Source organism: Aulonocara stuartgranti, assembly GCF_965226115.1.
Source record: "Aulonocara stuartgranti genome assembly, chromosome: 11".
Lineage (NCBI taxonomy): Eukaryota > Metazoa > Chordata > Actinopteri > Cichliformes > Cichlidae > Aulonocara > Aulonocara stuartgranti.
Window position 1 is genome coordinate 2,676,688 of NC_138947.1, and position 21,870 is coordinate 2,698,557.

General features: G+C 38.3%; 2 protein-coding genes across 2 annotated transcripts in view; both read left to right on the forward strand.

The window, feature by feature from the left end:
- The first annotated feature begins 1,269 nt into the window (after positions 1 to 1,269).
- Positions 1,270 to 21,870, forward strand: part of LOC309717164 (uncharacterized protein) — a 66,737-nt gene continuing 46,136 nt past the window's right edge. The window contains exon 1 of the mRNA XM_082551506.1: positions 1,270 to 2,671. The gene's annotated coding sequence lies outside the window, so the exon portion shown is untranslated. The remainder of the gene's footprint in view (positions 2,672 to 21,870) is intronic.
- LOC309717166 (uncharacterized protein) lies at positions 3,202 to 20,485 on the forward strand. The gene is made up of 23 exons (XM_082551512.1): positions 3,202 to 3,255; positions 3,895 to 4,177; positions 4,402 to 4,442; positions 4,751 to 5,024; positions 5,862 to 5,909; positions 6,197 to 6,240; positions 6,614 to 6,899; positions 7,272 to 7,315; positions 7,872 to 8,157; positions 8,667 to 8,710; positions 9,233 to 9,506; positions 9,889 to 9,938; positions 10,027 to 10,100; positions 10,275 to 10,489; positions 10,602 to 10,855; positions 11,491 to 11,643; positions 12,654 to 12,801; positions 14,463 to 14,492; positions 14,735 to 14,782; positions 16,493 to 16,540; positions 17,684 to 17,727; positions 17,902 to 18,006; positions 18,185 to 20,485. Exons 2-23 carry the CDS (start codon positions 3,904 to 3,906, stop codon positions 18,461 to 18,463), a joined length of 3,063 nt encoding a protein of 1,020 aa, XP_082407638.1. The 5' UTR covers positions 3,202 to 3,255; positions 3,895 to 3,903; the 3' UTR covers positions 18,464 to 20,485.

Consider the following 21,870-nt stretch of genomic DNA (forward strand, 5'->3'; position numbering starts at 1 on the left):
TGAGTGTAAACTCTGTGTCATCAACAGGTTTTTGTGTTGCTGGTGTCATGGTGGTGCAGTGGTTAGCACTGTGTCCTCACAGCATGAAGGTTGTGTGTTTGAGCCTCCTGGTTGGCTGGAACCTTTCTGTGTGGAGTTTGCATGTTCTCCCTGTGCCTGCATGCTTTTCCTCAGAGTGCTCTGGTTTCCAGTCCAAACACATGCTTGTTGGCTTTATTGCTGGTTCTAAATTAAATGTGGGTGTGAAAGGTTGTCTGTCTGTTTAAAACCTGAGGTGGACAGGTGTACCCTCTCTCATTATCACAGCTGGGAACCCCCAGTTACTTTGGTTGGACAGGATGGAGGGTTTCTTTGTTGGGTTCTTATGTCATTTTATTTAGTTTCACATGATTTTCTCTTTTAAATCATCTGTGTCGTCTGAAGGCTGATTCTACTTGGATGTGTGATGATGTTTGAATCCTCAGAGTTGATGGTAAATGTCTTTCCTCCTCAGAGAAACACTCTGTGGATGAACATGGAGCTGCACTGTTGAAGAGAGTGAGTGTGACTTTAACTCAGCTTTCATTCAGTAGATTCAGGCTGTAAATCATCCTCATCTTGAACATTAAACACGATGAAACAGACGAAGCATCTTTGAAACTGGATGCTTCTCACAGTGTTAATGTGGAGTCTGCAGCAATAATGTTTCCACTGACGACAGAGTGAAGGACTCCGCCCTCAAACCAGCGTCCCTCCCTGTACCATTGTTAATTCAGTGGGTTGGTTTCGCCCCCTGTTGGCTCTCCAGGAGACTGCAGGTCTTCCTGATCGTTGACAGATGTTTAGTGAATAACAGAAACACACAGTATTAAAGATTTATACCGTCTGTGGTAAATTACAGCTTAAGAGTGTTCAGTCAGACATAAGTAGCTCTAGTGAGCATGTGAATGTGATGCTTACTTTGGATTATGGAACTTTGTATTATTATTAACGGATTCAGTATTTATTAAACTCGGTGTATCCGTTGTTGCTTTGGAGATGCAGAGACTGATTAAAGAGACACGACGTCACTCTTTCTACTCATACCTGAGCCAAAGGTAACGTTGATGGAAAGGCGGTAACATCTATTTCAACTCTGTTTATTTCTATGGCGCAAAATTAGAACAACAGTCGCATCAAGTAGTGATGGGATTTCCGGCTCTTTTTAGAGATCCGGCTCTTTAGGTTCGGCTCACTAAAAAGAGCCGGCTCTTTCGGCTCCGACCCGGCTCTTTCGGCTCCGACCCGGCTCTTCAGGTTGTTTTGTTGCTTTAATTAATTTATTATTAACAATAATATAAAATTATGCACAAAAGGAATTACTAACGTAAAAACAAGTGGTTTTATTTATATATGTTTATATATAAATATATGCGGTGGCCCCTAGAGACAAAACACGTACAAACTCCAAAACACATTTCTAGCATGAACTGAACTTCCAAAGCAGAGCTACTAGATCACTTAAATTACACAATTGAAAGCATGTGTGTATTGTTTGTGTATTTATACACAGGCACTCATATATATATTCAAATAATTTAAAAAAAAGTTCATTTACCTGTTATTACCACACACCAAATCCGGTCGTTGGTACTTGCTGGCTTGTGTAGCCACAAGATAACAAAGGCTCAACACTGCGCCCAGCATCCTGGAGCACTTCTGTTGTCTTTTGTACGTGTTTTGAGTTTTTATGTGCTTCTGAGTTTTTAAATGCTTCTGAGTTTTTACGTGCTTCGGAGTTTGTACGTGTTTTTACGTGTTTTGGAGTTTTTACGTGTTTTGGAGTTTGTACGTGTTTTTACGTGTTTTGGAGTTTGTACATGCTTCAGAGTTCGTACGTGATTTGAAGTTTGTATGTGCTTTGTCTCTAGGGGCCACCGTAAATATACTTTTATTTATTCACTCCACATAAAATGTAATAAATAAATCATATAATACAAAAATCAACTATTCACATTTCAAGTTTTAACTATTTAAATTTTCAGCTTTTTCCTTTCACAAATTTAAAGTGAAAAGAACACAAAACACTGCAAACCACAACACAATTAAATATAAATTATAATATGAAAACTAAAAGAACATGCATATTCTCTGTCATATGGACCTGCATGAATAAACTTTCTCAATCCTTTATCATCTGCAACCGAAAATAGTTGTGGATGATTACTATACCTTTCTAATGTTGTTGTCCCTGCCTCTCTTTCTCTCTCTCTGGCTCTGTTCCTGTGCTACTGAGTGTAACTACCGCCCCTCCCCCCTCTGCCCAGCGTAAAGCACAAGGCTCGCGTGCAGAGTGAAGCGGAAAAAAAGTGCGAGAGAGAGGCTGAGAGAAAGAAAAAAAAAAAAACCCCACGTGACGGCTCGCGATAAGGAACCGGCTCGCGTCGTTCACGTCAAAGAGTCGGCTCTAAGAGCCATTTCGTTCGCGAACGACCCATCACTAGCATCAAGGCGCCTCCGTTATTCAGGCGGGCTGACAGCTGGGAGGAGAGAGACGCAGAAAAGCGGAAGTTTTTCCGCCTCAGCGTTTACAGAAAGTGAGAGAAAGCAGCGGGAGAACAGTGCCTCACACTAAGCTGCTTCACAAACACTGAAGAATGATTTTCCATCAGCAGTGATTCCTGGTGTTCACATTTTACATGAAGTATTGAAGGTAAGCGCGGCATTAAGTTCTGCTTCCTCCTGGAAGTTCACGTTCGTAGTTCTGCTTCCTTGTTGGAGTTGTTTTCATGTGTGTGTAACAGGGAATGAGATACAATAATAAGTTATATTAGATCATGTGACTGTTGCTGGTTTGAAGCAGAGGTGCAGAGCTCTGTGGGAAAGAACCGGAGGTCTCGGTCACGGTAGAGTTCTGGTTGTGGCGGTTTCAAAAGGCCACGATAGTCACGTTTGACTATCATTGGACAGAAACGCCCGGTCTGGAGTCGACTCCCGTCACGTTCAAAGACATGTAGTGTATATTTATATATGTGTGTGTGTGTGTGTGTGTGTGTGTGTATATACACACACATGAAAGTGATCAGCGATCAGAGTATCCTGTGTGTGCTCTCATTCACAAAGTTAGGCCTCTCTCTAAAATCATTATTAACGAGTTAACGAGGTTTAAGTGTCACTTTGATGTGAAATCTTTCATGTTCTAAATCCTCATAAAGCCTGATGATAAAACAGTTTCTAATCTGACTTTTTCTCTTTCTTTTCTCCTCATACAAACAGTTTCCTCCACTGAGCCAGAGAGTGAGTAACGTCACATCAGTCGACTTCACACAGTTCAGCTTTGATTCAGTAGATGAAGACTGAAAATGATCTTCATCTTAAACACAAATCATACACATGAGATTCAAGCTGCAGCTTTGTCATGTACACATGAGTTTTATACATGATTGGTATAGAAATATTAAACCTTATTTACATTTTAAAAGCAGATTAAATTCAAGTCTTTCTGTTTATCAGTAAAGATGCGAGCAGTTAAAGCTCCCCTCTGTTTGTAAAATCAGGAGACTCACTGCAGTTTTTGTAGCTCAGTCTTTGACAGAGTTACAGTCAGGCAGTAAAACAGAGTCACAAACCTGTTCATGAAAATTAAATCCTTCAAAAAGAGGAAAAAATGAGCCAAGAAATAAAAAACCAATCCAAGCAGGTACCCACCGAGCACCAGATGTTCATGGAGGTTATTTTCTGCTCTACATCTGGTCGACCGGTCATGACCTTAAAAAGACGCAGCTTTGAAGGTCAAAGGTCATCTTTTCAGGTTTTTAGAAAGAATTGGATTCAAACATGAATTTATTTTTAGCACACTAAAATGTTTCTGTTGATTAAAAATCAAACAGACATTTGAATGGTGCATCGCTGTCATGTGACCTCTGTTTTTACCAGGTGGAAACGATGGAGTCTCTTATTGAGCTGCTTTTGGAGACACTGGCTGATCTGAGAGGCAGCGAGGTCAGAGACTTCATCGAGATCCTGAGAAGAAAACGTGGCTCAATGAGCCCCATGAGTCTGTCTGAGATGTCAGACCTGCAGGACGTGCAGGACGTGGTGTTTTTGATGGTGAGGACTTTTGGCCAACAGTCAGTGGAGAAGATCGTGGAGGTCTTAAAGGAGATGGAGAGGACTGATCTGGCTCAGAGGCTGACAGACAGCAGCTCAGAAGCTCAAAGTAAGATAAAGACAAAACATGTTAAAATGATAAAAGTGTTTCTGCTTCAGTTCATATTAGAAACAGTCAGATTTACAGAGCAAAGAGAGCATTGTTGACGAGCAGAAAATGATGTTCAGCAGGTTTAAATGTAACTTTTTTTTTGATCTCTGTGTATTTTTTTAAAGCTCGATTAGCTTTTATTAAACACTTATTTCTATTTCTGTTAATTTCTCTTTTTTCAGACAAACATCTGGATGAACATCTGTCTGCACTGATCCATAAAGTGAGTAACGTCTCATCTGTCTGACTCTGCAGAGTTCAGCTTTGATTCAATAAGATGCAGTTTGAAAATCATAATTTCATCATTTAGATTAAACAGTTGTCACAGAAATGTTTTTAGATTTAAAATCAAAGATTATTAAAAAGTGTGTTTACATAAATACATCTTAATAAATAAGATAATAAAAGAAAACAAAGTGTTTCAGAGAAAACATTGAAAACATTCAAAGTTTAAAACAGCTACAAAAACATAAATCTGTAATTTTCTCAGTGAGGAAACATTTTTTCTTTATGAATGTTTGAATTTTCCAGGTTGCAACAATGGCAGCTGTTAAAGATGTGCTTCTAGAAACACTGGAGGATTTGAGTGATCAGGATCTCAACAAGTTCAAGTTGTTCCTGCAGTTCACTTGTTTTCAGAAGAGTCTTCCACAAATCAAACTGAATAATGGCAGAAGAGAAATAGTGAATGATATGATTGATAAACTTGGTCATCAGTCTGTGGAGGTGATCAGGGAGGTTTTAACAGACATGCAGAGAACTGATCTGGTGCAGAGGCTGTCAGAGAGCAGCTCAGGACTCAAAGGTAAGAGGAAATAATCTGTCAGAGTGTCTGTAATAACTTTAATACATTTTATTTATTCATTAAAGTTTATTTAACCAGAAAAAAATTAACTTGTGACATTAAAAATCTGTTTTTCAAGAGTGTCCTGGCCAAGAAGGACAGCTGTACGATAATCATAAGCTGCATAAATTAATACAACAGATATGTTGGGATTATTCTTAACTGTGTGTGGAAGGATTTTAAATATAATATTACACCTTACAGTAAAAATTAATTTAAAGAATTAAATCAGAGAGACTCACAACAAGAACTGCATAATATAAACTTTATTATCATTTATAAATGAAAGAATTTGTTTCCTCTGATTTATTTTGGACAGACGTTGATAAATGAACACATTCAGGTTGTACAAACACAGTAAAATTAAACAGATTTGTTTTCATATTTCAATGTTTAAAGTAAAAATATTCAGCTTATTGAATCAGTGACTTTCTTTAGTAAATGTTGTTTTAAAGCTCTTTGAACTTCTTTCCTTTGAAAATATTTTTCTTTGTTTTTTGCATTTTGAGCTCATTAATATCAGTCTTGTGTTGTAAATGGATCTTTATGTTAGCTTTGATTGAAACTCCACTATGGAGACAGACGACCTGTATGAGGTAAATGATTCAAAGTCTTTTCAGTGATTTCTCTGTGATTGTGTAACTATGGCCTCCTCCTGCCTTCAGTCAGCACAGCTGAAAGTGAAATATTAAAGCTTTTTATTGTCAGGACTCAGTGTTATACTCAGGATGAGCACACATAAAGGACACACACAGTGTCTGTGTCATGTAGTTACAGTTTGTATTCAATGTGTTGCAGCTGCAGGATCATCAGCTGAAGGATTTGATGTGGAGGAAACAGAGAAAGGTCAGTGTCCAGAAAACACATGAATCAATAAATACACTCATTGATATGAAGATGAAGAAGATGAAGAAGAAGAATTACTGAATGAAACAGAACTGGATCATTTCCTCACACGTTGATAGTTTCCCATCAAATATGACTTCATGTTAACAAGTTTAATGTTGTTATTAATCCAACTTACAAGGATCATCAGAATGAAATCAAAGCATCAGTTATTTCAAAGTGTCTGATTATTAACACTGATGTTAAATCAGTCATGAATGAAGCTTTTAATCTTTCTTTTCTGTCAGAGAAACACTCTGAGGATGAACGTTGGCCTGCACTGATCCACAAAGTGAGTCATGTCACATCTGTCTGACTTCAGATCATCCAGCTTTCATTTCATAAACACAGGATAGAAATCTTCAATAGAAACAAATGATTTGATTTTGATTGGAAAAGTCAAAGTTTGATAAGTTGAGCGTGTGCAGTGAGGGAGGTCTGCAGCAGGTCAGAAAAGTCCTGAACTTGTTAACAGAAGCAGAATAATTGTTAATCAGCTGTTTGTGATCATTGTGACAAATATGACCAATGACATCATCACCTTATGTGATGGATGATGTCATCTAAACACATCTACATTTGTAAAGTGTTGATGAGAAAACAAACAAACCTGAAAGTGAGAAATGTCACATTTATCTCATGAACATTTTCTTTGAATTTTCCAGGTAGAAACGATGGAGTCTGTTATTGAGCTGCTGCTGGAAGCTCTGGATGGTCTCAATGAGCCGGAGCTCAGTGAGTTCAATAAGAACCTGCCACAAATTCATCTTCACCAATATTACTCAGACTTCTCATTGATGTGGTACATGAGGACAGACCTGCAGCACACAGTGTTTCTGATGGTGCTGACTTACGGCCAACAGTCAGTGGAGAAGACCATGGAGGTCTTAAAGGAGATGAAGAGGACTGATCTGGCTCAGAGGCTGTCAGACTGCAGCTCACTGCCTCGAAGTAAGACAACAAAATCAAAACTCATTAAAGTCATAAAACTGTTTTCATGTCTCATAAACGTCTGACTAAAGTCTTCTTTGACTTTATAAATAATATTTGTAATAAAGACAAAAAAACACATCTTTAAAACATATTTTATGGCTGTTCTGGAAAAATCTACTTCAATAAATACATAAAAATGAGACCAGATTAAATCCAAATACTTTGTGAGGAGGAGTAAAAATGACTCCTTCATACTGTTTATTATTGCTGAGGAGGTTTCAGTGTAATTCTGCATATTGTCCATTTTTCCAAAGTCATATTTCCTGAATAATTGTCAGTTAGTTGTTAAATGTGTTTGTCATGAGTGACTTTGAGCACTTTTCTCCTCAGAGAAACACTCTGTGGATGAACGACGCTCTGCACTGATCCACAAAGTGAGTCATGTCACATCTCTGATTCAGTACAAGACAGCAGGCTGAAAGTCAGAGGACTAAAGTATCATCAGTTCTCATGTTGACTCATTTTCTCATGATTTCTGCTGGATGTTTGTGACAAACTGAAGCTTCATTCAGTTTGACTTCTTCAGCAGTAATTTTCTGCAACACTAATGTCAGGATGTCTTTACCACTGAGGATGAGCTGAGGAAGTGTCAGCATGTACATTTGTCCTGACTCTTCAACAGGACAGAGAAATCTGAAAACATCAAACACTTTCAGATTAAACAGGAAACTTTATTCTACTTACAAATATTAATAAAGAATGAAAGATGATGTGAAATCAGGGAAAGATTCTTGATGGATATATTTCAGTTTTTATCTGCACAGTGAGAGAAGAACTGCAGCCTGTAAAGAAAAAGTATTCAAACCCATAAAAGTGGATCACAGTTTTAGATTTTCTTCATTTTTTTCATAAACGTACCGCAACTAGTAAATAGGCGCTTGTGTTTGGCTAAATAAATATGTGACCCCGTGATTGTGTTTATTGTTCCAGATGGCAACAATGGCAGCTGTTAAACATCTGCTTTTAGAAACTTTGAATGATTTGAGTGATGAGGAGCTCGAGACATTTAAGAGGCTCCTGCAGACGATCCTTCCTTGGAGGAATCTGTCATTCTTCTCATATAGGTTGAGTCAGTCATCAACCAGAGCAAATGTAGTGAATCTGATGGTGGATGAACGTGGTCATCAGTCTGTGGAGGTGACCAGAGAAGTTTTCATGCACATGAACAGAACTGATCTGGTGCAGAAGTTACCAGAGAGCAGCTCAGCATCCAGAGGTAAGACCAACATGCATGAGTGTAAACTCTGTGTCATCAACAGGTTTTTGTGTTGGTGGTGTCATGGTGGTGCAGTGGTTAGCACTGTGTCCTCACAGCATGAAGGTTGTGTGTTTGAGCCTCCTGGTTGGCTGGAACCTTTCTGTGTGGAGTTTGCATGTTCTCCCTGTGCCTGCATGCTTTTCCTCAGAGTGCTCTGGTTTCCAGTCCAAACACATGCTTGTTGGCTTTATTGCTGGTTCTAAATTAAATGTGGGTGTGAAAGGTTGTCTGTCTGTTTAAAACCTGAGGTGGACAGGTGTACCCTCTCTCATTATCACAGCTGGGAACCCCCAGTTACTTTGGTTGGACAGGATGGAGGGTTTCTTTGTTGGGTTCTTATGTCATTTTATTTAGTTTCACATGATTTTCTCTTTTAAATCATCTGTGTCGTCTGAAGGCTGATTCTACTTGGATGTGTGATGATGTTTGAATCCTCAGAGTTGATGGTAAATGTCTTTCCTCCTCAGAGAAACACTCTGTGGATGAACATGGAGCTGCACTGTTGAAGAGAGTGAGTGTGACTTTAACTCAGCTTTCATTCAGTAGATTCAGGCTGTAAATCATCCTCATCTTGAACATTAAACACGATGAAACAGACGAAGCATCTTTGAAACTGGATGCTTCTCACAGTGTTAATGTGGAGTCTGCAGCAATAATGTTTCCACTGACGACAGAGTGAAGGATCTACTACTGACGATAAAACCAGGAAATGACATCTTTAGATTTTTCTTTGTCTTTAACTTTACAAAGACTTTAATTCCAGAAAAAAGGACATTTAGGTTTTAGTACTGATGGAAAGGAAACAATACTTTTTTTCATGAAACTAAAGTTCATAAATACACAAAGTTAAATATCAAAACCGCCAGCTGTCTCGTCGGTGATCGTTCTGAAACATAAATATTAATGAAGACATCTTTTTATTAATATTTGATATTTCTATTTCAGTTTCTCTGGAAATTAAATAAAAATAAATCTTTAAATCGTCCAACAGAGATATTATACAGTAACTTAATACATTGTTTTGGTTTTACAGGTAAAAGAACAGGAAGCTGTCAGACAGATTCTCTTCAAAACACTGAATGAATTCAGTCAAAAGGATCTAAAGAAATTCAAGCAGTTGCTGCCGTTCACGTGCTTTAAGATGAGCCTGCCACAAATGGAGAGTTACCGGTATCCAAACAGGACAGAAGACCTTGTGGATCTGATGGTGGATAAACTTGGTCATCAGTCTGTGGAGGTGACCATGGAGGTTTTAACAGACATGAACAGACCTGATCTGATGCTGAGGCTGTCAGAGAGCAGCTCAGGTGAGACCAAACAAAGTTTAATAAACAGATTTTCATAATTTACAATAAACTTGTTTAAACAACTTCTACTCAACAAACATTAAAATAAACAGGAAACACAACAGACGTCCAAAAGTAACTTTGCATAAATCATCAGAGCTGAATCCAACCTTTCTCTCTGTCTCTGTCTTGTTCTGACATCACTGGTGAGAATATTTGGATTCATCAGCTTTTGATCATCTTAGACGTCACTCAGCTGCACGTCCTGCTGAACATGTTGTTCTGATGTTGAAGCAGCACTGCACAGCATAAAGTGATCAAACAGCAAACATGTGGACAGTTAGAGGATGATTTTATATGTCAGCATAACATCATTCATTTGAATTCTTTGTGTCTCAACAAGGACGAAAAACTGAAAGAAGTTCAGAGCTTGAAGGTTGTCAGAGCCTGACGGTAATCCCTTCCATTCATCCATTTATTGCTAAAGTTTCTTTCTTTATAAACATGTGTACTTATTGACTAAAGAGACTGTCCTCTGCAGCAGGACTGCAGTGATTGGACTAATCTTGAACCTGAGGTGAACAGTACAGATGCAGACGAGGCTCCAACTTACAGGTAAATCAACTTCCTGAATGCTGCAGCACAGCAAACTGGAACTACAGGAAACAGTTCAGCTTTGGATTTATTCCCAGAGGAAATTCTTCATTTTGCATCCGATTCACACGACTACTCTGTGTTTCCATTCACTCTGTTGTTCCTTCATGAGTGTGTATTTAATTCCTGTTTCAGCCTTCAGTCTGCAGCAGGACACTTTGAATGCAGAGTGTCGGGCTTGCGCTGGGTCTGTAAGGGAAAGACCAGCTTTCAGTACCAGTTTAGATCTTGGGAGGGACACATGGAGAGGATGGAGAGCAGACAATACATGCCTGCAGGTCCTCTGATGGACGTCACAGTCACTGCTGGGAAGTTAAATGAAGTTCACCTGCCACACTGGATCTGCATCGGTAAGAGGACATGAAGGAAGACTTTCAGATGTTTGACATTTCTGACAGTGAGCGCACAAACTGTTATAAACTGTTCTTCTCACCATGTTTGTGTTGTTGTGTTCTCCTGCAGATGACATCCCTGACATATTGGACACGTTTGCAGTCCTTCACATAGATGACTGTGGAGATGTTGTGGAAAAAGTGTCTGAGGTCACACCAACACATGTCAAGTTAACTGAGCCAAATTTCTCGATGATAGCGGCTCTGATACGTTTCATATTTCCTCCAAAAATCAGCTGTTACATGTTGATGTACTATAAACCCAACACATCGTTCCTCAAACTCCACGTCTACCTGATACGACAGGATCCTGCTCTGGAACAGGTAACTGAACATCTTAATGATGTGAAACAGGACAAGATTCCAAACATTAGGACCGACTGACAAAAGACAAAAGAGACACTGAAAGAAAAATGTGTTTTATATTGAAGCCAATTGTAAAAATGTCTCTATTGCTACAATAAATCTCTTCTGTTTGATTATAAGAATATTTTTTAATCATAGTTTTTCTTTTAACATCAGCAGCACCTGTGAGAGTCACTTTGCTGATAAATCTCTTCACTGTAATCTGGAGATTATTTGGATCCAGACCAGAGTTTATAATATTACATCATACAGACTTCATATAACAAAACTCTGATTATTAAAAATTAGTCACTTGTTATTAACCCGAGAGTTCACAAAGCACCCATGAAGATGCAAAATATTGATCACCTTCACATGGTGATACTCTCCCTCTCAGAGTTTGACACAATATTTCACAACAATCTCTGACTTTATTCTCATTAATGTGACTTTTTCCTCCCTTTTTCTTTTCCAGCAGACCATAATACTCTCTCACAAAAATCTTATTGCTTGGTTATAAATGTCATTTCAAACACAGATGGTGTAAGTTGGTGTAAAGTTAACCCCTATTTTTGATTACTTTGCTTTTTTGTTTTCCTTTTTTTCTTAAACAGGAAATTGCTGAGAAATATCGTGAGAAAAATGATGAGACAAAATCCCATTTGAACTTTAAAAAAATCATAAAGCATCCCCCAGACCAGTACCTGCAAACCGAGCGTCTTTTCAGCCTCAAAGCCGACAACACAAGTGCAAAAATTCAGCCGAAGGTAAAGTTTGTAAAGTTTGTGCTACATGTGGATCGAAACCTTGTTGACAGAAAACACATCAGGCCTTATTTTAGCCAGAATGACACGGCTGCTCTGAAACATACGTGTGTCTTTGCATTGGCTGAGTCAGTGAGGTGAGGGCCATCACACCAGGGACTATCAGCTGTCTTTGTTAGCACAGCTGCACACACTTTAACACAGCAGTGTTTGATGCTGTATTTCAGTCTTCTTCAGGTGCTGATGATAGTTTTACCTGAAGAACATAAAATAATGGTAAAAGTCAACATTAGTGTTTCAGGAAAATCAAGTTCTGAAGAAAATCCTAAAACTCTTAAGTTCAAACATTGAGTTGCAAAGTAATTATATTAGTGTGCTGCTATTTTTTTAAATGGCTCATTTAAATGCCATCACCTTTTCCCAAAATGACCTGATAGATAAGGAAAGTAAGAAGTTGTGTATTTAAAAAGAATAATAATAAAAAAACAAACAAATGTGATTAAACTGAGTAAAAAGGTCTGTAGGTCATTATGTTTTTATTCCAGTTCACATTTTTCTGGTAATTTTGGTTTTAGTTTTAGTTCATTATAAAACTCTTGATGTGAACAAGGTCAAAGGGCAAGTGCTCAGGTCATATTAGAGCATATTTAAAAAACTCAAAGTCTGAGCCTCAACATTGTTTTGACTGAAAATCACTTACATCTGTCTTACTGCATCTAAATAATATCACAAGTCCACAGATAAACTGTCTTTTTATCTTTAGTCTCTGTCACCTACACTTTGTCCATCAAATATATTTAAATGAGTAGATTTAAAAAGTAAAATGTAAAACTTGGAGGCTCCATTTCTGTACTAATAGCCAGATGTAAGAACCACAACTGTAACTTTATCGCCTGCATTAAATTGTGTGTGTGTGTGTGTGTGTGTGTGTGTGTGTGTGTGTGTGTGTGTGTGTGTGTGTGTGCGCTCACAGAGGTATTTTAAAGTTCCTTTGTTTTGTTTTTCAAACACAGGAGTTAACCCTCAGATACAATAGGCAAAACTTCTATGAGGTGTACGTTAAGAATCCAGGCAGTGAACTCATACTTACACTGGTGCACACTCACCCAGCTGATGGTGATCCAGCTGATGAGCCACTATGGGAATGTGAAATTCAAGCAGGTCAGTGGTTATGAAGCAATATTACCCACACTGTTACTAATATAAGAAATACTGTATGTCATATAATGTCAAATGTAAGATGTTTTTTTTTCCATCAAACTTAAAAGAGTCTGCAGCAGTTTGATTGACACGATGTTTCCAAAAGTATTCACTCGCTCATCCACATCCTTTCATTCATGTGTTAAAATCGCTTCCATGGCCTCAGGTGTATAAAATCAGCACTAAAACATGCAGACTCTTCTACAAACGTGTGAAAGAATCACTCGTTCTCAGCAGTTCAGTGGTCCTGTGATAGGACGCCACCTGTGCAACAAGTGTCGAGTCGCACATTTTGAAGCCAGTATGATAACCTTATCCCACCAATGCTGTGGACGTCCAGCTTTTCAGATCCAGTTAAAATCCAATCACTCAAAAAGATCCTCTGGAAAAGAGTAGAATTCTTAGAACAGAGTTTATTAAACAGTGTCATATGAACAGCAGAAATCAGTACAATAAACCAGGATGACAGAAAAAGTGAACAAGCAAAGCGAAGCAACCCCGGAGTGTAGAGCCTCAAAGCACAAACAGCACAGACACACAACAGACAGACAGGGAAGAAGCAGCAGAGCGGGGCATATCGACCCTCCTCTTATATGGGATCAGTGACCCCTCCGCCTGCCGTTGGGTACTCTTTCATCCTTTGTTCTTTCTTTTCATCTTCCACGTATGATGCATAACTTTCTGACCCTGCCCCATAACTTTTACATCCATCATTGAATTGGCTCACTTTGTCCGTTTGATGAGAAAACGGCAGTTAACAGTTAATCAATTTGACAATTTTGTCAGGTACGCATGCCAGACGTAAGCTGCTTTCTATGCCGAGTAAAGGTTTTTCTTGCCTTCTGGTGGCTGAGGTGAGAACCAGAATCCCAGCTTCACGCACAGGGGGCAGGTTTGTTTGCCGTATAGGCATCGAAAGGGCTGGACACAGCGTGAGGCGCTACAGATAAACGCAGAGAAAGTGTCCTATGCGCATACTTTAGCAGTGCCAAAGTAACCTTTGTTTGAACCAGTCACCGTTGGCCATAACACAGTCAAAGGTTACTTATTGATCCTAACTAGTACATTTTCAAACAGTATTGATCAGCATGTGTTTGTACAATAAAGGGCACAAACTTCATTAATATAATTGAAGATAATCTTTGACCTAAATATGTGGATCTTGTGATTTTGAACGAGTAGAAAAAATACTCCAGTATAAGTATATATTTAGTATATAGAAGTACAGCTGACTGTATGTATAATATTTTGTAGCAAGGGAATTTCGCCACAGGACTAATGTTGTGGATTTTCTATGATATATATGACATATGTACCTGTACACACTGGACATATACTCACATATGTAATCATATATTAGTGGTATTATAACAAAGAACGACAGCCAATCAGCCACAAAGTGACGGGCCACGTAAAATCACAGAGGCCTCCAACTTTCTGCAGAGTCAGTCGCTACAAACTTCACGTGGCCTTCAGATTAGCTCAACAACAGTGCATAGAGCGTTTCAGAGAATGGGTTCCCATGGCAACCAGCTGCTTGAACACTCTGTTTTATTCAGATGAAACTTTCATATTTAACTCTAATGTCAAGTATCCATATTTTGATTTTCCTTGAATTCCAGATGACCATCCAGAGTCTGGTCAAGCCGAAGGTAAGATATCACACGAAAGGAGCATTTAGACGAACCTTTTACTCAGATTATAAATGAATGATTTTCTTCTTCTTCTTTTTTAGTAGACCAGAGTTTAGTGGAATATTCTTTGGTGTAGTTATTTAATTGTTTTAATTTGGTGGCACTGAGTCTCTAATGTTTCAGTTTGCTAGCATAATGAAAGTTAAGGAGTTTGAACATTTGTTAAGAAATTAAAAACTTTCCTTGTTATTTATTAACAGCTGCAGGATCCTCAGTGGGAGCAGCTGCTGTCAGCTCTCAGTCGGCTGGTAGCTTCATCAATATTAACTCAGTTTTATATAATGAAACAGAAAACTGATCAATACTAACTGTGCTTATGACTAAGATGTTGCTTTAAATTTTAGAGATGATTAAATTGAAACTGAAGCTTTGTCCTGTATGGCATGACCCTGACCTTTGACCTTGAAGTATTGCATACTAAGATGGTGTATTTGATCATCTTCACCCATGTGATTGGAGCAGAATTGGCTGAAATCTTTGGCTTCTATAAGCTGTCAAAACTTACTGGATATGGATTTTTGTTTTTTTACTTGATTATGGTTTGACCTTTAACCTTCATTGTTAGCGTCCAAGGTCAAAGTTACCAGTGATGGTCAAGGTTATATGTTAGACAACCCAACCAAACAGAAGTGATTACATGCTCACTCTCTTTAATCAAAACGTTCAAAGGGACAGGAAGTGCTTCACAGAGATGGCAAAAAGTACAAGTACAAAAAAAGAAGAACAAAACAGAGTCAGAGTGTTAAGGAATATATTCTAAAACACTTCTTCAGTAAAGACTCAGAGAAGAGAAACACACAGAACTTCTTGCTAGCAAGGGCAGCCTCCAGAGACTCGCGCTAAGAAACTGCCCCAGTCTTTATTTATACTTCAGTGTGTGTGTGTGTGTGTGTGTGTGTGTGTGTGTGTGTGTGTGGTTCTGCTGATCAAAGGGTCATATAACATGAAAACACAAAAGGAAACATCCTTGGTCAGGAAGAGGGTAGTCTCCCCCTCACCCTAGATGTTTCACCCTAGATAACATGGTGAGGAAGTCCAGCTGTTCATCTATATGTAAAGAAGCACTTGAACTAAAACAGACATAGCTACGTTAATCCTACCGTAAAACAATAAAACAAAGTACGACCTCTCTCATGCTCCCAGGACGTGGGGGTGCATTCCTGGAGTGCACACCAAGCCTTTTGCAGCCTGCTAGAGATCACACATCGTGTCACTACACAACTGATTATATGCCTCTAAGCATACATGGTTAAATATTTCCTAATACAAATAACTACATGCAGTATTCTACCATATGCGAACTCATATCACTAAAAGATTATACTGACTACTAAGTACAATTTTCCATTGACACAGAGAAATATGAAGAAGATGACACAGATGACGAGAGACGGAGGGAGAACCAGTAAAAACACCAAACATTAGTAAAGGAAAACTGAAGGAGGGACAAAGAACAAACTAGCACAGACAGACAGGATGATCTGGAGCTGATGCTGTTAGGTATCAGCTTGTGATAAGAAACAAAATGGCACCATTTATTACAGAAAGGTTTTAGAAAAGAGCTCCATAGAACAGAAGTATGGTTTACTTGGAGAGGAAAGGATGCTGGTTTGATTCCAGTCAGAGGCACAAATCCCCCTTTGTGTTATGTCAGGAAGGGTATCGGCTGTAAAACTGCCAAATCAAACATCTGCAGTGACCCCGTATGGCAGGGCGCAGTTGAACGTAGCTTATTTCAAAACATATTTTTCAACATTATTCTGAAATTGCATTGAAATGGTCTGAAACCAAATCTCAGACATGACGGCTACACCTGTTTAATCAGATGACACAGCTCATTATTAAACTCTGATGCATCAAATAATGACATCAAGCGTCCATATTCCAATTGTTCCTTACATTAAACGTGGTTTAAACCAATTAACTTCTTACAGTAAATTTTCCTCAATGTTTCACAGCTGCAGGATCCTCAAGGGGAGCAGCTGGTGTCGGCACGTTGGCAGCTGGTAGGTTCACAGATATTAACTGTTCTATCTTTTCAGTAAATTACTTTTAGTATTCAAGAAAAAACTCATAGTTGTTGCCTTACTGAAGATGAACTGCACACACTTAGACTTTACTCAAAACTAAAAATAGAGTGAAACTGGAATGAAAACCACTGCGATAGAAGCAAAAAAAATGACCACAGAATCCAAAACAAGAAGGAAAAGCTGATGCAGGGAGACAACAGGAGTTAAAGCTGATGAGAAAATGACCAGGGAGAGTGAAAATGCACAGACTAAATACACACCATGGAGAGGGATACTAAAGCACTTGTAACTTAATCATAGACATGAATGCAGGCAGGAAAAGGAACAACCCTGCTTTGAAAATAAAACAGGAAGTAAAATGAAAATGGGACAAAGGTTGTGCACATGGTTATCAAGAAGGTTGGTGGTTCAATTCTGGGCTGCTGCAGTCTGGATTCAGTATCCTTTGGCAGAACATTGAACCCGGCTCACTGGAGTGTGAATTTGAGATAGAAAGCCCAGAAAAAGTGTTTGTATGAATGGATGAATGAGACATCTGGTAGAAAAGTACTAAATAAGAACCGCCCATTCACCCTTTGTTTTTCAAAACAGGGATTTTTCTGAGCTCATTTCAAAAAATATCTCCCTCCACACTAAAATGTGCATCAAATACATTTTAAAAGATCATTGCCATAACAAAAGGTGGTGATATAACACAAACCATTAAAAAATGATATGCAAAGTTTACAATAATGAGCCTTATATGTGTGGATGCAGCCAAAGACAGAGGAACCTGCTGACCACGATTCATCCTTTAATGCCCAGATTAAAAATTCAGATGATTATGAATAAAATTAGAAACTTTTTGTCTCAGAGTGATACTGAAAAACCAGTTAATGTATTTTATTCCTTCTAGGCTGGACTACTGTAGGTCCTTATTTGGCTGTTCTAATGGCTCCAAAGTGGGCGGGGCCTGGTCACTTTATCTGAGTCCATTAATGTTAGATATCTGCTGCTAGTCTTATTCTGATGTTTTCATAGCATATTTAACCTGGCACATTAAACACACTCCACTCCATCGGAAAACTCTTCATGAATCAAATCAATCAATATTTATGTTTCATCTTTCTTCTTTCTCAGAGAAACACTCGGTGGATAAACATCCTCCTGCACGGGGAAGGAAAGTGAGTAAGAAACTTATTCTGACTTTACACAACACAGCTTCATTCATAAGATTTACATTTTTAAAAGCAATATTTTAACTGCTGTGTTAAAAATGTTTAAATGTCATGGTTCTTACACTTAACTAACTAACCACTGATCTAATCATATTCCTTTCTTTGCTTTAACTTTACCAGGCATTGTTCAAATCCAACAGAAAGAGGTACGATGAGGATCCAGAAGAAGAAGAAGAGCATAAAAAGCTAAAGTTACAGTGGGACAGTGATGCTGCAGCACAGATGGTGAGTAACGCCTGACTTTACACACAAAAGCTTTAAGTCATTAAAATGCAGGTTAAACATAATTCAGAATGTAAAACTGAATAAAACCCCCTCGTGATTGAATTGGATGGTTGTTATGCATAATTTTATTTTTGGATAACTGATTGATATCAAATTATATCTCCTCATTTGTTCTCAGGCATTAACAGTCCACTCAGACAGAGAGAAGCTTTTGGAAATGTTGGAAGATCTGAAAAAGGAGGAGCTTGAAAAGTTCAAGTGGTTCCTGCGGGACCGTGATGTTTTGGTGGAGCTCCAACCCATCCCAGAGAGCAAACTGGAGAAGGCCAGCACCTGTGACCTGGTGGACCTGGTGGTGCAGACCTACACAGAAAAGTCTGTGGAGGTGACCAAGAAGGTTTTTAGGAAAATTAACAGAAATGATCTGGTGCAGAAGTTATCAGACAGCAGCTCATGATGCAAAGGTAACAATCAAAATGGCATCATTGATTTTATGAATATTTTACTTAATCCAAAATACTTTTGTATAGTTAGATTTGTAGCTTCTGAATTTATTTTCAGTGCACTACATGATTGTAGTATGGAAAGTAGCAGAGAGTCTGACTGCCCGTCCAACTGACTCTGACATGAGGGAGAGTTTATAATGTAGGAGCAGATTTGAGGTTAAAATACAGGAAATAACATCGATTTGAAAATTACTGTAGAGTGTGTGTGTGTGTGTGTGTGTGTGTGTGTGTGTGTGTGTGTGTGTGTGTGTGTGTGTGTGTGTTCTTAGGTTGATGCAAACATGAGGATGAGATCAAGATTTTTGAAGCATTTTTTTATTTTAATATTTAATCTTTTCATTTTATTTTAACTTTCTCTTTTTAATTTTCTGTCATGTTTTTATTTTCTGCAGAATTATTTCAGGTTTAAACGTGTAGAAATGATCTGACAGTGATTTCATTTCCTTCTTTCATAGAAACACATTCTGTTTGTTTCTAGCAGCGCAGTTTGTAAAAAGACGGCATTTGTTGTGCTTTTCTTTGTTTTCATTTATACACTTTCAAATTTACGATAATGAGATCATCATGTTTACAGATACTCACTGTGAGACAAACACTCAGGTTTATGTGGTTTTTTTAACTTCTGTAATGTGTGATGTCATTGAGGGGCGGTATCCTAATACTGCTGATCTCCAGTTCTGGCCCTTTCCACAGAAGCTCCACCCACTTGTCCCTCAAACCTTCTGTTTGTGGGAAACAGCCAATAAGAACAAAGTTGCCTTAAAGGGAGAGGAGTAAAAAAGAAGCTTGTTTCAGAGAGGATGAGGAGCTACAACCAAACCAAGTATAAGAAAAATGAGGATGATTTTGAACTGTGACTCAGACAAAGCTACTCGAGTACAGTCCAAAATTAAAAATATTAACCTGAAAATGAGCATTATATGTATAATTACATACAAAAATATCATGAACAGCTTTATGATTCTCATTTTGTTGAAGACGATAAATCCATATCACAGTATAAATGTGCCACATAAAGAAAAGTCTTCCAGAATAATTTTACATTAACACCATATGAACTCTGTTATCTTCTGTCTTTTGTTCTTGTGGTCGATGCTCAGTCTGGTTTGGAGTGAAGCCTGAATGAGAAAAGTTTCCAAGGTTAGAAGTTACTGAGGAACATCATGACCTGCATCTGTTACTGCCATGTTTCTCACATTTTAAGAAGTTTTGACGACTGTTTTGAAGATAAACTGGAGAATTTTATACTTTTTAATCTTTAATATCCTGCTTTAATCATTGTTTTGTTTTTTTTAATTCCCTTTTAAGCACGTCACTAAACATTTTATATTGGCTTTCTACTAAATATAGCCACATAAATACAATTGTTCTTTATCAATAAAATATTTTTTCGGATACATCAGGGAGCAACATTGGTGTCTATTAACTATTTACTGTCAGAAACTCGTTCATTTTTTAACATTTTAAAATCTGTAAAAACACGTCTTTCATGTTTATACGGTGAAACTTTTGCTGGAATGAAGCGGCCTAAAAACAATGAAACAATGTACAATGAAGATCACTCAGTAAGATGATTACTGTGCTTTTGTATTTTAAGAGATGAGATGTTCAGGTCAGTCTTTATTTTCCTACAGGATCATTTTGATTTGCAGCATCAGTCAGTCAAACTGAAATATCACAGAATGAGAAAGATCAACACATAAATAACAGTAAGAATGAGGAATAGTTAAATGAATGACTAAAAGTACATTAAAATGATGGAAGCAGTCAATAAGAAACGTTACAAACATCAGAAATGTCAGACCGGGATCGGACGGCTTTATTTACACAGAACTGGATGTTTCCTGACTCTGAGGACTTTATTCGTCTAAGGAAGAAACTCAGACTGTTCCTAAATGTGTCCTTATATTTTGACTTGTACGTACAAATTTTTATATGGTGTAATTGCTATTAAAGACTCCTTTTTACCCTTGTTTTCTGGTTCGTTCGTTCATTTAAACTCCAGCCTTTCTGGAGGGTTCAGTTCTACAAAGGCTGATCAGCGTCGACTCCATCAACTCCATTTTAATCCAGCAGCACGAAGAACAAGTGTCAGTGAGGTTTATCTTAATCATTTAACCCAGTTTACATTTTCCACCCATCCATTATCCTTATTAGCCTATCCCAGCTACCACAGGGCGAGAGGCGGGGTACACCCTGGACGGCAGTCTACTACAGAGAGACAGACAACCATACACACCTATGGGCAGGTTAGAATCACCAGTTAACTAAACCACACTAACTGCATGTCTTTGGACTGTGGGAGGAAGCTGAAGTACTCGGAGAGAACCCAACAAACACAGAGAGAACATACAGACTCCACACAGAAAGGTCTGGTGGTGGAGTCGAACCCGGGACAGTGGTAACCCCCCCGTTTTGTCCTTAATAGATAATAAATCAGAATCAGAAATACTTTATTAATCCTGAAGGAAATTATGGAAACCTGTAACCTTAGCAAGTTTTATAGTTTACCTTTAAAAGACAAACTGAATTATTCAGCTGTAACTTCATAGGAACAAAATGCAGGTGGAAATAACTGACGATATGAAAATGTAACCTGTGATGTGTGATGTTGGACATCTTTCATTCAAAGGTTGCTCAAAATCATTTAATGACTATTTTTAAACATGTGACGCTAATTTCAACATGAAGGAGCAAACATCCATGTAGTTGTGTAGATACGTGTCAGGATCTGCTGTGTCACCATCGCTGGCCCTGCACCTCCTGCATAAGAAGTGACCGGCTGCTTCAGTCCTGCAGGTACAAAATGACTTTTTCATTTTCCAGGTGGTAACTATGACAACTGAGAAGCTGCTCACTTGGATGAATTCAAGTCACTGATTGAATAGCAGAAAGATTCACTCCTCATCTCAAGTAGCAAACTGAAAGCAGCAAACACTCAGGATGTAGTGAATGTGATGATGGAGAAGTACAGCCGAGAGTGTGTGGAGGTGACCAGAAAGGCTTTAATGAAGATGAGCAGAATCTGGTGCAGAGATGATCAGGTATCACCTCAGGAACCAAATAAAGTCAAAAATAAATAAATATGTAAAAAACGGACACATGGAGAGGATGGAGAGCAGACAATACATGCCTGCAGGTCCTCTGATGGACGTCACAGTCACTGCTGGGAAGTTAAATGAAGTTCACCTGCCACACTGGATCTGCATCAGTAAGAGGACATGAAGACATTATTATTTAACAATAAATTACATTTACGATTCAAGTTTTCTTGTGCAGATGACGTCCCTGACATATTGGACAAGTTTGCAGTCCTTCACATAGATGACTGTGGAGATGTTGTGGAAAAAGTGTCTGA